Here is a 15,415-nt window from a genome sequence, read left to right on the forward strand (position 1 = left end):
AGAACTCTCCACCCCAAATCAACAGAATATACATTCTTCTCAGCACCACATCGCACTTATTCCAAATTGACCACATAATTGGAAGTAAAGCACTCCTCAGCAAATGTACAAGAACAGAAATTATAACAAACTGTCTCTCAGACCACAGTGCAATCAAACTTGAAATCAGGACTAAGAAACTCAATCAAAACTGTTCAACTACATGGAAACTGAACAACCTGCTCCTGAATGACTACTGGGTACATAACGAAACGAAGGCAGAAATAAAGATGTTCTTTGAAACCAATGAGAACAAAGAGACAACATACCAGAATCTCTGGGACACATTTAAAGCAGTGTGTAGGGGGGAAATTTATAGCACTAAATGCCCACAAGAGAAAGCTGGAAAGATCTAAAATTGACACTCTAACATCACAATTAAAAGAACTAGAGAAGCAAGAGCAAACACATTCGAAAGCTAGCAGAAGGCAAGAAATAACTAAGATCAGAACAAAACTGAAGGAGATAGAGACACAAAAAAATCTCCAAAAAATAAATGAATCCAGGAGTTGGTTTTTTGGAAAATGCCAAAAGCAATTGCAACAATGGCAAAAATTGACAAATGATATCCAACTAAAGAGCTTCTTCTGCACAGCAAAAGAAGCTATCATCAGAATGAACAGACAGTCTACAGAATGGAAGAAAAATTTTGCAACCTATCCATCTGTCAAAGGTCTAATATCCAGAGTCTACAAGGACCTTAAACAAATTTACAGGAAAAAAACAAACAACCCCATTTAAACTGGGCAAAGGACCTGAACAGATACTTCTCAAAAGAATACGTATATGTGACCAACAAACATGAAAAAAGCTCAACATCACTGATCATTAGAGAAAAATTGAAACCAAAATGGGTAACATTTCACACGAGTCAAAATTGCTATTATTAAAAAGCCAAAAAACAACAGATGCTGGTGAAGTTGCAGGCAAAAAGAAACACTTTTACACTGTTGGTGGGAGCATAAATTAGTTCAACTGTTGTGGAAGACAGTGAGTTGATTTCTCAAAGACCTAGAAGCAGAAATACCATTTGACCCAGCAATCCCATTACTGGGTATATACCCAGAGTAACATAAATCATTTTATTATAAAGATACATGCACACATATGTTCACTGCCACACTATTCACAATAGCAAAGACATGGAATCAACCTAAACCTAATCGCCCAACAATGATAGACTGGATATAGAAAATGTGGTACATATACACCATGGAATACTAAGCAGCCATAAAAAGGAATGAGATCCTGTTCTTTGCAGGGACATGGATGAAATTGGAAGCCATTATCCTCAGCAAACTAATGCAGGAACAGAAAACCAAAAACCACATATTCTCATTTATTAAGGGGGAGCTAAATGATGAGAACACGTGGACGCACGGCGGGAACAAGACACACTGGGGCCTCGTGGAGGGGGGCTGTGGAGGGGGAGAGGGCATCAGGAAGAATAACTAATGGATGCTGGGCTTAATACCTAGGTAATGGGATAATCTGTGCAGCAAACCATCATGGTACTTGTTTACCTATGTAATACACCTGAACATCCTGCACATGGACCCCTGAATTTAAAATAAAAGTTGAAGAAAAAAAAAAGATTTAGCTACAAAGATATTAATCATATATTTGTTTAGAGTTATAAATAATTAAAAAATAACTTAAACATTTAACTGTACTAGAATGATTATATTGTGATCCAATCATACAATGAAACAATCTACAGCCATTAAAGATTATGTTGTAGACATGTATTTATTAACATAGATAGATGTTCTTATGTGCTGGTGACTTAAAATTAAATTTAAAAACAGTTTGTAATATATGATTTCAAATATAGGTAGATGTATTAACACACATGAAAGATAGATAAAAAGATGACACATTGATAAACAGATACTCCAAAAATGTTCACAACAGCTATTTCTGGGTGGCTGTATTTATCTTCTTCTTCCTTACTATATTTTCTTTTTAAAAAATCTTTTACATTCAGGAATATAAGTGAAGGCTTATTATTAAATTAGTTCAGCCATTGTGAAAGGCAATGTAATGATTCCTCAAAGACCTAAAGTCAAAAATACCACTCTACCCATCAATCCCATTACTGGGCATATACCCAAAGGAATATAAATCATTCTATTACAAAAACACATGCATGTGTATGTTTATTGCAGCACTAGTCACAATAGCAAAGACATGGAATCAACTTAAATGCCCATCACTGATAGACGGAATGAAGAAAATGTGGTAGGTATACACCATGGAATACAATGCAACCATAAAAAAGAACGAGATCATGTCCTTTGCAGGCACATGGATGGAAGTGGGGGCCATTATCCTTAGCAAACTAACACAGGAACAGAAAACAAAATACCACATGTTCCCACTTATAAGTGGGAGCTAAATGATGAGAACACATGGGCACACATTGGTGAACAACATACACTGGGGCCTTTTGACCTTCAGGAGGAGGGAGAGGATCAGGAAAAAGAACTGATGGTATGAGGCTTAAAACCTGGGTGATGAAGTAATCTGTACAACAAACCTTCATGACAGATGAATGTTTTCATTTCATTTGGGTAAATACTGAACAGAAGAGTTGCTGGGTCATATGGTAAATGTAGGTCACCTTCATAAGCAACTGCCTAGTTGTTTTCCAAAGTGGTTTACAGTATTACATCCCTATCAGCAATATATGAGCATTGCAGTTGCTCCACATCCTCACTAACATTTGATAATTCAATCTGTTTAATGTTAGCCATTCCACAATCTGTACTAGTATCTAATTGTGGTTTTAATTTCAAATTTCCTAATGAATAATGATGTTGAACATATTTTAGATTCTTACTTGCAATTTGTATATCTTCTTTGGTGAAATGTCTTTCAAATTTTTTGCCCATTTTTTAAAAAGTCAGGTTATTTATCTGATTCTAAAGTTTTAGTAGTTTTTACATATTTTGGATACAATCAAAGATATTCTTTAGAAATAGATATTTTGCTAATATTGCTTCACAATTTGTAGCTTGCCATTTTATTTACTAACAGTGTCTTTTAGAGAACAAAATTTAATTTTGATAAAATACAATTGATTTTAAAAAATCTAAAGGCAGGCATTAAACATCTTACCTAATAAGAACTCTAGTGTGTGTATCTATTTCAATTAGAAAATGGCATGATATTAAAAAAAATTATTTTTCACAGAGTTTTCTGAAAAAATAGTTTACTAATTAATGCATTTACTCATTTTTCATGTATTTATTCAACAAATCTTTATTGAGAACCTCTAGTGTTCCAGAAACTGTACTAGTATTGAGGATATAATTTTGACCAAAATAGGCATTTTATCATTATTGTAATATAGACATTAGCATCACTGCAACTAATTGCATCACCTACTTTCTTTGTCCCTCTGGCTTAACAGTAAAGTATCAGAGAAGCACATAAATATTCTGTCAGTAAATATGATATATGTAATTCTGATTTTGTTATTCTCTTTGAGGAATGAGGCTCTTATTTTGTATCCCCATAGTGTAGAACATATTAGGCTCCACATTCACATACTCAACAATTATCCCTTCAGTGCGTATCCCATGAAAGACCTCGTACCTGGTATTGTGAAAGACATGAGGCTGTATTAGAAAAGGATTTGGAACAAATAGTGAAAGTGATAAGGGACATGTACACAAATAATCCCAACGTAAGGCAGAGAAATAAATGCTATAGAAAAGTAAATATATGGTGCTATTGGAATTCAGGGCAGAAACATATTATTCCCCAAAACACAATAAAGAAAAGACTTTTTAGAAGAGTTGGTTTTTGAGCTGGGGCTGGAAGGATGGGAAGGATTTAGCTACAAAAATTGAGTGGATAGGAAAGGAGACAGGGAAGACAGCAGAAGTGTGTAGAAAATGTCCCTTTACATATAAATTATACTTTATTAAAGCAAGTTTTATTCTAAAATTATTGTATATAGCCATTACTATGTGTGTGTGTGTGTGTGTGTTCAATAATTCTAATATTTATTTTTCAGATATTCAAAGCTAAATTATCTTAATCCCATATTTTTCTTCTTGTTTCTTAGGGTCAGTTAAGCCCACTTAAATCTCACCATAAGAGAGAGAAAGTCCCTCATTTTCAGAAAATTATTCCAAAATGTCTTCTATTTAAATGTAGCTCTATAGAGCTGCATCAAGAAATTATTTTAGTCTATTCTAATTGTGTTTGTCGAGTATGGTAACCACATTTTCTATCAAGGGTTTCTGAAACTAGTTATGGAACTTTGTTATCACTATTTTTATGTGCTAATGTATAATGATAAACTAACAATTTGATTGAAAATTTTCACAGATGGTCTAAACATGTAGCCAATTTGCATATAATACTCTGTTCAGTATCTGTAATGTGATGCAAAAATTACCCTAAGCCTAAATAACTGTGTTGTTTTCCAATATGTAATTGGAACAATTAAGATATTACCACAAAAGCTCTTGGCTCATGATGGCTTCTCTATTTAACTTACTACAAATTAACCAATTATTCAGTTTCAGTGATGGTCATTTCTACAGTGATAACTTAAGTCATACTTAGCTTTAAAGGTATCAGTTCACACTTATCTCTCATTGCCCACAGTATTCCCTCTAAATAAAATTTCCTTTCAATACTTTTACTGTGCTGTCACTCACGCCATGGAAAACTCAAACTTCCTCAATACGTGTAGATTTCTTCTAATCTATAATGACCTTAAAGTTGTTTCTTTTTTGCCACTTCCCCTCACTCAAATATTACTTAAGTCCTAAAGGAGGTTTATTAATTAAGTCTCCATCGGTGCCAATAAAGTTGGCCAATAAATGATCAATGCTATAACGATTTTGCAACAATAAGTTCCATTGGCTTCTGTCAATCACATAAATGGGAGACTCACTTAACTATCACATAGGCCCCCTGTATTTTCCTATGAAATTTATAACATTTTAAAGAAGAAAACCTGTGGGTGATTGAATTTTCTAAAAATGCATTTGTTTTACATCTATTTTATTCATAGTTAACAAAAATAAAAGCCAGACTCAAACATTACATTATTGTATTGCTTCTTCTTACAAGACGTTCTAGAGAAGGTAAAACTGTGGTAACGAAAAACAGATAGTTGGTTTCCAGGGCCTGAGGATGAGGGAGAAGTTGACTACAAAGGGCCATGAAGAAGCATTTTTGGATGCTAAAATGCTGTATATCTTAACTTCGGTGGTCGTTACACAGTAGTTTGCATCTGCCAAACATATACAACTATATTCTAAATGGGCAAATTTCATTATATGTAAATAACATCTCAATAAATCTGACTTTGAAGAAGTAAACAATCATTTATATCCCAAATTTTGGGTCAATCTAAAGAGATATATTCAACAATCAATATGAGATCTATCAAGAAAGCAAAGGAATTCTTGATTCCCTAAGATGTTTCAAGAATTTCCCTCTTTCCAGAGTACCAATGACATTTTATTATCTTTACAAATCAATATGACATTTTAGGAAAAAAAAGCTACATTGAACAAGTGCCTTACTTTTATTATTGTCTTTTTAAAAAATCTAAAAATAACATTTAATTAAATGCAAGCTTATTTAATGAGTTGATTGGTTACCATGATCATCTAGTCTCAGAATGACACACTACTATTTCTTTGTTTGCAGTTGCAAGGTTATTATAGTTTACCTCTCACAGTCTGGTAAGCAACTTAATAATTCAGAGAGATAATGGAGAAAAACACTACTAGAAATCCTCACATGATATAATTGACATTCAGATTCAAGAAACAAAATTGATAAGAGATAATTCAGAGAAGGCTGCTTTAGATAGCAAATGCCTTACCTTTGTGTTTGGGTCGCATAGCTGTTATCATAAGCTTCATAGGTCTGGTCATCATATTCACCCCCGTAGCCATCATCATAACCCTGAGACAAAAAGTGGTAGAAACACCTGTTAGCAATCAATTTGATTAACTTTGATCTATTTTCAGTTAGCACAATTTTACACAATGTGATCTTGGTTTAGATTTTATGTTGGGTAAGTAACCACATATCACATTTTACTAGATTAATAATTCTCAAATAATCTTAAATAATATTTCATTGATCAGGTATTAATGTTTATTAAACTCAGCATATCACTGAAGCAGCAATACTTATCTAAGACTTATTTACAATTTTCCTCAATAATAATGACTAAGAAATTCAAAATAAGTTTTTCTATTTGGGTATACAAGAACAACTGTGATAACCTAATGGTGGGGTTAACATGTTTGTTACTACCCCACTGGGAGTTTTTTCTTCTCCTTTTAATAATCACAATTAAGACAGAAACTATAAACTACAGGATCCTTAAATTGTAGTCAGCTTTCAGTAAAAATTATGGAGTCATTGCTGATTAAAATAAATAAAGAAAAGAAAAAAAGAGGGAAGAAAAAAGGAAAGAATAAGTGAAATAAAGACTTTGTGGTTGGGCCTGGTGGCTCACGCCTGTAATCCCAGCACTTGACGAGGCCAAGGTGGACAGATCAGCTGAGGTCAGGAGTTCGAGACCAGCCTGGCCAACATGGCGAAACCCCATCTCTACTAAAAAATACAAAAAAATTTAGCCAGGCATGGTGGTGTACGCCTGTAATCCCAGTCACTCAGGAGGCTAAGGCAGGGGAATCACTTGAACCTGAGAGGCAGAGGTTGCAGTGAGCTGAGATTGTGCCATTGCACTCCAGCCTGGGCAACAAGAGTGAAACTCTGTCTCAAAAAAAAAAAAAAAGACTTTGTGTACCTGTGTACATTATATGATTTTTAAATCTAATAAGTAAAATAATGTTATGTGATGAGATTTATTACTCGAGTAAATTACACTAACAAGCTAATGCAGATTTGTCATAGTAGCATGTTCAAACAAGCTAGTAATTATACACTCCAGTTATCAGTCACTCTGAATGATTTAGTTTTGTTTCTCTTTGTGGTCATTAATTTTAAACACTAACCATCCATCTCGATTATTCCCTACTTCTGGAAAAACCTTCAGGTTTTCTGTGCCTGGTGCTGGTGCATCTCTTTCCCTGGAATACAATTCCACCCTCCACCCTACCCTACCACTTCATAAATTCTTTTCATTTCTGGAGGCTTACAAATCTCTCTTCATCGTGTTCAAGAGTTTCAGTAGAAAATACCTACATGTGAAATCTTTGACATTAACCTTGGCTAACACTTTTAAGTTCATTTAATGAAAAGACTAATATATTTATCAACTTAACAAACTTCTAAAAAATTTATTTATTTCTTCATTTTCATGTGGTTTAACCTTTATATAATGCTATTATTTACATATGAAGTTTTAATGTTCTACAGTTAATTTTAGTATTTTTAAAATAATTACATGCAGATTATTTAGAAATAATACAAACAAGTTTATGTCCCAAAATAGTAGTTCCTTGTCTTGTTCTCCTTTAACCTTCAGCTCTCTTTCAGTATTTTCATTGATTATTTTAGTATTTATTTTTGTGTTATTAAGTAATACAGCTAAGTGATTGTTGTTGGATTTATAAATTTTGTCATTTTCTATTGACTGTCCATTCAGGTTGTTAAATTTAGTTCTATTATTTCCCTTACTTATCTTCCCAATATAGTTTCATCATAATTTTTTATTAGTCAATATTAATATTATTGAGTGACAATACATAATTGTATCCTCTTATGACATGAATTATTTAATATAATTCTGTTTTTATTCTCATACACCTTTTCCTTTCTTCCAAAGTTGATAATTATTCATTCATCTTATTATTTTCTTGGTTTTCCAAATATTTAGAAATGCCTCCATCAGTTGTCCCAATGGTCATATTAAACTAGCAGTAATATTTCTAAGATTCAAAGACATCAGCTCATCCATAATGTTTTTATGTGTAACATGGAGACTATGACTGGAAGAACCGTGTCATTGCACTCTGGTCCACATTGATGAATTTCTAGGCCTGAAGGCCAAGGTGTTTTCCTAAGGCCTCTTTCACTATTGTTGGTATTGAATTTCCTTTGGCCAGATTCCATCTTTTCCTTGCTTTAATTTCTGGCTGAAACATCTCTTTCAATAACCTCTATTAAGAGACATTTTGGAGAAAAATATTTTGATTCTTTTTTGCTTAGCTTTACACTGCCCCCCTACTCACTGTAGCTTTTCTGTTTTTATTTTTTTGGTGATAAATTTCAATTATACAAAAGTTGGAACAAGAGGTCAATGGAAACTCATCTACCCTTCACCTAGATTCAACAATTATTGACATTTTGTCTTATTTGTGTTACCTTATATATACATTTTTTAAAGAAATCATTTGCAAATTAGTTCCAGAAACATGATATTTTATCCCCAAATACTTCAGCTTTTATCTCCTGAGTGTAGGGACATTCTTCTACATAAATATATTATTATTACTCCTTAAAAATCACAATAATTTCACATTACTGTGAAGTCCCTAGTTAAATGTCTACAATTGTCCCAAGTATTTATGAATTTTATAGCTATTTTAATCTTGCATAGCTATTTTTTAAAAATCAGAACCCAATAAAGAATTTTGAATTGCCTTTGATGATTATATCTGTTTAATGTTTTTAGAGCTAGCATAGTTCTCCAACCTTTTATTGCTTCCCACTTTTTTGAGTGGTCCAAACCAACTGTTTTGTACACCACCCCACATTCTGTATTTGTCTGATTATTCTCATAATTACATTCAGATTTAATATTTTTGAAAGAATGTTACATATGTGATATTGTATTGTACATTTATGTTACTAGAAATTTTTACATTGTTGTCTCATACTTAATTGGTTGGGTGGAGAAGTCTAGGCTGAAAAAAATGACTTTTAATCAGAATTTTGAGAGCTTTGGTACAATACTTTTTACTATTCCATGTTAAAGTTGAGAAGTCCGATTACTTACACATGACCTAGATTTGTTTTGTCTCTTTTTTATTTCTTCTGGATGCTTTTACAATTTTATCTCTGGTGTTCTGAAATTATAGCATGCAATGCCTTTGTGTATATAATATTAATATTGACTAATAAAAAGTTATAATGAAATTACTTTGGGAAGATAAGTAAGGGAAATAATAGAACTGAATTTAACAACCTGAATGGTTGTGTGTGTGTTTCTTTTCATTCATTGTGTTGGGTGCTCAATGAGCTCTTTCAATCTAGAGGCTTATATTCTTCAGTTGTGGAAACTGTTTCTCCATATTTTTTTCTTTCTTCCTTTTTTCTTTTCTTTTTTTTTTTTTTTAGAACCCTTACTAGTGAGATTGAGTCTTCTGGGTTGGCATAGTAAATTTACTTTTTTGTCCTATATGATATCTCTTATTATTTTTATGTTACTTCACACACACACACACACACACACACACACACACACACACACACACAAACAACTGTTAGGATGTGGAGTGGATGTTTTGTGTTCTCAGGTATAGTTTAAGCATGCTATTCTTAGCCCAAGGTCTCATCTCCTTTGTGGCGGGACAAGGGTTAATATCATAATCGGAGCTTTCCGGAGCTGCAAGAGTCAGGGCAGTCCAGCACTCTATCCTGAGGATCCACCTGGTCAGTTGTGAGGACATCCACAGGTGCTCCAAGGGGTGCAAACTTATTTTTAGGAATCGGGCTTTTAGTCCTTCACCAAGATTATAGAAATATGGCTTCACTCACCTTTATTTCTTACTCAGGACTCAAGATCTCTAGCTTCCAACAGGAGGCAACAGTTTTAATTTGTTTGTTCTGTTCCACTTTATTTTTGTGTTTCTATTTCTGAGCAGGGAGGTACGAGAACCAGGGATGGCAGTAGGTACTTGTCTTCAGGGCTCTAGGGCTTCTGAAATCCCTATGCTTCCCCCACTTCCATCTGTTGAAATGCTACTGATTCCTCAAGGTCATTTTACATAATATCATCTTCAGAAATCTTTTCCTCTTTCTACTAACCACATATTATTAACACTTAGTTCTCCAAATTCCAATAGCCTGTTGTTTTGTCTCATTGTTCTTAAAATACCTAAACATATACTGTATTTATTTTCTATAATTTTCTCTCTTTTTAGAATTGAAGCTTCTGAAAAGCAAGGACTATATCATAGTTTATAATCTTTTGGATATATTGTAGTACTTAGCATAGTTTATTACATAGAATGGTAATTTAACAAATATATATTGAATTGTTAAATTAGCCAAAGGAGACTATTCTTATCCACTGTAGATATGGATTAACATAAATTAATCACCACTAAAAGATAATTGTTTCAAATAATAAATACACAGAGCTATTGTCTCTATTTATGAAGAATATCTTTACTATTTGGCCCAGGAAGATTATTTCATTTTACTCCCTCACTTACTCTTTTACTTCTTTAAATGTTACACAGAAAATCCACAGAGTAGATGGAAATCTTTCTTGTTAACCTAAAATTTCATAAAGCATATATAGTGCAATGTTCTCCAAATATCTGTACTTACTGTAAAAGGGACAGTAAATGGGGATATTTTTCTAATACTTGATGTATTTTTAAAACTATCATTTTATTAAGAAATGTGTATGTATATAAATATTTATAAATATATATGTATGTATGTAAATGTATAGCACTACAAAATGGTAAACTATCATTAGACAACCATCACAAAATGAAAAGCATCGCAATGTTTAAGATGCCAACACTGCATCCTAAATGTTAAAAACAGACTGTAAGTTATTCATTGGTATATTCTTATTGCATAAATCAGATCGTTTTCCTAATGCTAGCACTAAGGAAGTAGTAGGTGGGTTTCTGAAGAAGTGAGAAAAAAGCAAGAGTGTTCTAGCAGCTAGGGCAGGGAGAGACAACCGCAGAGCCATAAAAGGCATGGGCTCCGGCGTTATTCTGTCTGCATTCAAATCCTGAATCCGAATGAGATTCCCAGATGTGGAAACTCATAAGACGTAGGGAAGAGTAAAGATAGAACATGGAATGTTTTACATAATACAGTTTTTATTCAGACCAATAAAGTTATAGAAAAAGAAAACCATAGTTCTAGGAAACCAAATTTATGTGGTTTTCTTAAGACAAGCAAAAATATGCATTGTGCTGATGATGGTCTAAGATAAATCACTAAAATAGACATGCTCCCTAAAAAGCCAGTCAGTATCTGCATGAGATTTAAGTTGAATATGAATATTCAATTAAGAAATCAAAACATAAAATATCAAAAATTCTGAAATGATACCTTTTCCATTTTTGCTTCATTGTTTTTGCTGTTTGAAGAAATTACTGTCTTATTATGTCCTGGCTTATTAGTATATTTCTACTAAAAAATACTACTTTATGGTACTTAAGTTATCAGAGTCCCAATGTAGAATTTCCTCAAGTACAAAAAGCACATCCGATGCGTCCAGGAAAAGAAAACCTTCTAAATAAATTAACAATTTTAACTTTACTTTCTTTTAGCTGTAGACAGATGATTTGATATCTCCCACAAAAAAGAAAATACTCAAGGAAATATGATTCATTCCTCTCTGGAACATGGTCATGAAAAATATCTCTTCTAAGATTTCTATCTGTGAAGTTATAAATTCTTTAGTTTTCTATTCTTTGAGTCAAACGAGACAAGACCTTACAGGATCCTTGTGAAACATAATCTTGACTGCTTTCTGAGTATTTGCTAAGTCCTCTACAATATACTTAAGGCACAATGTGAAGTGTGGGTCTAAAATGAAGACCTGAGCTATAATGAAAGAAGGCAATTTCTTTGTAGTTTGCTATGAATTACAGACCACTTTATGCATTTGGGTATTGGGCAAACAGCATACAGGACAGATACGTGTTACCATAAACACATATCTTTACAAAATGAGCCCTTGTCAACTCTGCCCTGGAAAATACATTTTTTTGTCTTTAATATGCCTACTAATTTCTCAAATTAATGAGGTCATTGACTTAAACACTTATTATTGAACTACGATTTCCAATTTTGGGTTGTCAAATCTAATACTGGCTCTGCATATGAGCTTAACATAATAGTAATTCATCAGATGTTACATTAACCACTGAATTACCTATTATCCAGGCATTAAACAGAAGAGAAGATTCAGACATAAATCCTATCTTTGAGATGTTCTTATCAGGTGTAGTTCTGGTAAACGCTTAATAACTACCTCTCCAAAAAATTGTATGCACATGTGTGTATATGCACATATACATACAAATTAATTACTGACATAAAGCACAGGATTTATAAATAAAGAATTTATTATAAATTCTATAAACATATAACTTCAGTGTGACTTGCAAAATTTTTTGCAAAATCCACTCTAAGTTTTTATAATTGTATTGCCACAATAGAATCCCAATACCTCACAGCACAGATAAATGCTTGCTTATTATCTGATTCAGCAATGATGTCAATGTTATTGATAAACATGCAGGGTTCTGACATGACTGTCATTTGACATTTTTATTTATGTTGACCAGTAAAATGAAAGTGAAATCTCAACTATACATGTCAGAATTTTACTTGTTTCTTAATGATAGGAGCAACTGTGCTCTGAATTACACAATGGTTTTGACATACTGGAACAGTATTTCCTCAATTTTGTGTTCCGTTTACAATGTAAAGGCTACAGGCATAATACACTTTTAAATAAATAAAGTGTTCTGAATTAGACAATGGTTTTGACATGCTGGAAGAATATTTCCTCAATTTTGTGTTCCATTTACAATGTTAAGGCTATAGGGATAACTAACTTTTAAATGAAATCTGCATTATTAACATTTTTTCCATAGTTTTCTTACATCTAGATAACGAATAAAACAAAAAGTCAAGTCCTGGCTTTTAGCGTTTGCCAATATCTGTAGTGTAAAAACTCTTATTATAGCTGATTTTAAGCTATCACCATGTTACCACTGAAAACAGATTTGGGAAGAGGTGAACAGTAACACACCATTATATGTTATTTCCACCAAACGGATACACTAGACATAAATAACCAAAAGAGCAATGATTCTAACAAAATAGATACTGATGAGTCTGTAAATGTTTATCTTCAATATAATCTATTTAACTCTAAGTTATGTAATTTAATTTTTAATAATGACTGTGTTTAACAATCAATTTACAAAATTCCTACAAATTTTACAAGAAATCTTGTGAGCCAGTATGATTCACCGCTGCTCTTGGTTACTAGAAGATATCAACAAATGTATATGCAATTGAAATACCAAAGAAAGCACTCTAAGAGTATGTAACAGGTGCTATGGAAGCACACTGGAGGAATGGCTAAATAGGTCTGAGGATTTCAAGGAGAATTTCTCCAAAAATGTATTTTTTGAGATTGGTGTTTCAGGATAAATAAATGTTTTTCAGGTGGACAAGCAGGTAAATGAGAGCATTCCATTTCCAGGTGCACCAAGTGTGAATGCATGGCATTATGAAAATAAATTGTGTTTTGTGAGCTGCTAGTAGCTGGATCTAACTAAAGCACAAAATGTCTAAGAAACAGTAGGGAGTTGGACTAAAGAGCAGAAGGGGTCAGGTCTGAATTGTTTTCTATAACTTGATAAAGGGTTTATCTGTATCTAGTAGGCAAAGAGCCATTGAAGGGTTCCAGGTGGCAGAACGACAAATTTAGATCAACATTTTATATATTTTATTTGACTCAAAAATAAAAATTACCAAGGCTTTTTAGAGTAGGCTCCATTTTCCCACTATTTTCTTGAACATGTTATCATAGTTACTGTGAAGTCCCTGAACGATAACTCTAACATCTGAATTACCCATGACTATTTTTTTCCTCGTAGTTTTTATTGATTTGTTAATTGTTTTCAACATTCTTATGGCTTTTCACTGAACTGTTGATATGGTGTAAGGAAATTTGTGAAAGCTTTGGCTGATGGTATTTTCTTACAAAAAGCATTAAGTGTTTTCTTGCCAGGTCATTAGGATAGGAACAGGTAACCGTGATACCATTAAGAGTTGGTTTCAGGCAGCTGGATATACGGGTTTGAAGCTTAGACAGTTTGAGCTAGAGATATGGCTCTGGTAGTCATCAACATATACATGGCAACCATAATAACCACCATTGTGCACAGTGTCCACTGAGAAGAGAAACTTAATTTACAGAAAGCTCTACGTGAACACAATGTTCCAAGCACTACTTCCCCTCTAGGAAATGAGGGCACAAGGTCAGCTGTAATAAATATATTTTGTACAGAAAGACCCCACTTAAAAAAATCAGTCTTGAATTTACACAAAAGATATTATTTCTTTAAAGGCCTTATTAAATCTCCATGCCAATGTTTTTTGTTGTTGTTGTTGTTCTTCTTTAACGGAGACCTGTGAAAATTTCCGGCTCTTCTTTTACGTGCATTACTACCCCATAGACACAGAATCAAAAAGTTCCAAAAAGAAAAACAATGGAAACATAAGCAGAATATATGTTAAACTACCTGTAGATGGAGCTTTTCTAATCAGCACTAGTTTACGGAGTCTAAGATATTTGAAGATTGCTTGTAACTCAGAAAAGGGAATCATCACATAAAAACAGTTTAGAAACATCTCACCACATATTTAGAAAATAAATGTGTTTTGAAACTATTATATGACATCACTGACAGTTCAGATAATTTTTAAAAATCATTTCAACTTTTATTCTAGATTAAGGGGGTACCTATGCATGTTTGTTACATGAGTATACTGCATTATGCTGAGGTTTGGGGTATAAATAGTCCTATCACCCAGGTAGTGAGTATAGGACTCAATAGGTAGTTTTTCTTTACCTATTTAAAAAGTCAATTAGGACCACAGGAAATTGCCATTTTTGTAAGTCAAAAATTGTCAAATGTTGGTAATTTCCTAAGGTTCAACGTAATGCTAATATTAGAAACTGTGAAATTGACATGTTTTTGTCAACTAAAGAGAACGAAAGTGTCTTGTGGTACCGGAAAGTTATTGTGGCTTCTAGAAGAAAATCATGTAGAAACTTAAATGATATGAAATGTCATCCTGACTCTGTTATATACCCACATTTTCGTAAAGAGTTTAAAAATTAGCAGGTCTTTGTGACAGATTTAGCATCTGTTCATAATTTTCATTTGGATTTTATTTTCTATAAAAGGTCAGCAGGTATTACAATAAAATACATAAATTAAGGGAAGTAATGTGAAATATTCTTATACAATTGAGAGAAAAATAAAGCGAAGAAAGCAATAATAATCAAGAACCATAAAAGATTCTATAATTAAGTAATTTAATTATGAGGGTCAAGATAATAAATTGTCACTGAAAACTAAAATGCTAGGCACAAAAGCGATTTGCAAATGCTGCCCTTTAATATTATTGAATGTAATTA

General features: G+C 32.9%; 1 protein-coding gene across 2 annotated transcripts in view; it reads right to left on the reverse strand.

The window, feature by feature from the left end:
- Positions 1-15,415, reverse strand: part of KHDRBS2 (KH RNA binding domain containing, signal transduction associated 2) — a 588,458-nt gene that overhangs the window by 46,313 nt on the left and 526,730 nt on the right. For both annotated transcript variants that reach the window (XM_025383028.1, XM_025383029.1), the window contains exon 7: positions 5,897-5,979. In XM_025383028.1, the coding sequence (XP_025238813.1) occupies positions 5,897-5,979 (83 nt within the window). The remainder of the gene's footprint in view (positions 1-5,896; positions 5,980-15,415) is intronic.

The sequence above is a fragment of the Theropithecus gelada genome, chromosome 4 (genome assembly GCF_003255815.1).
Source record: "Theropithecus gelada isolate Dixy chromosome 4, Tgel_1.0, whole genome shotgun sequence".
Classification (NCBI taxonomy): Eukaryota; Metazoa; Chordata; class Mammalia; order Primates; family Cercopithecidae; genus Theropithecus; species Theropithecus gelada.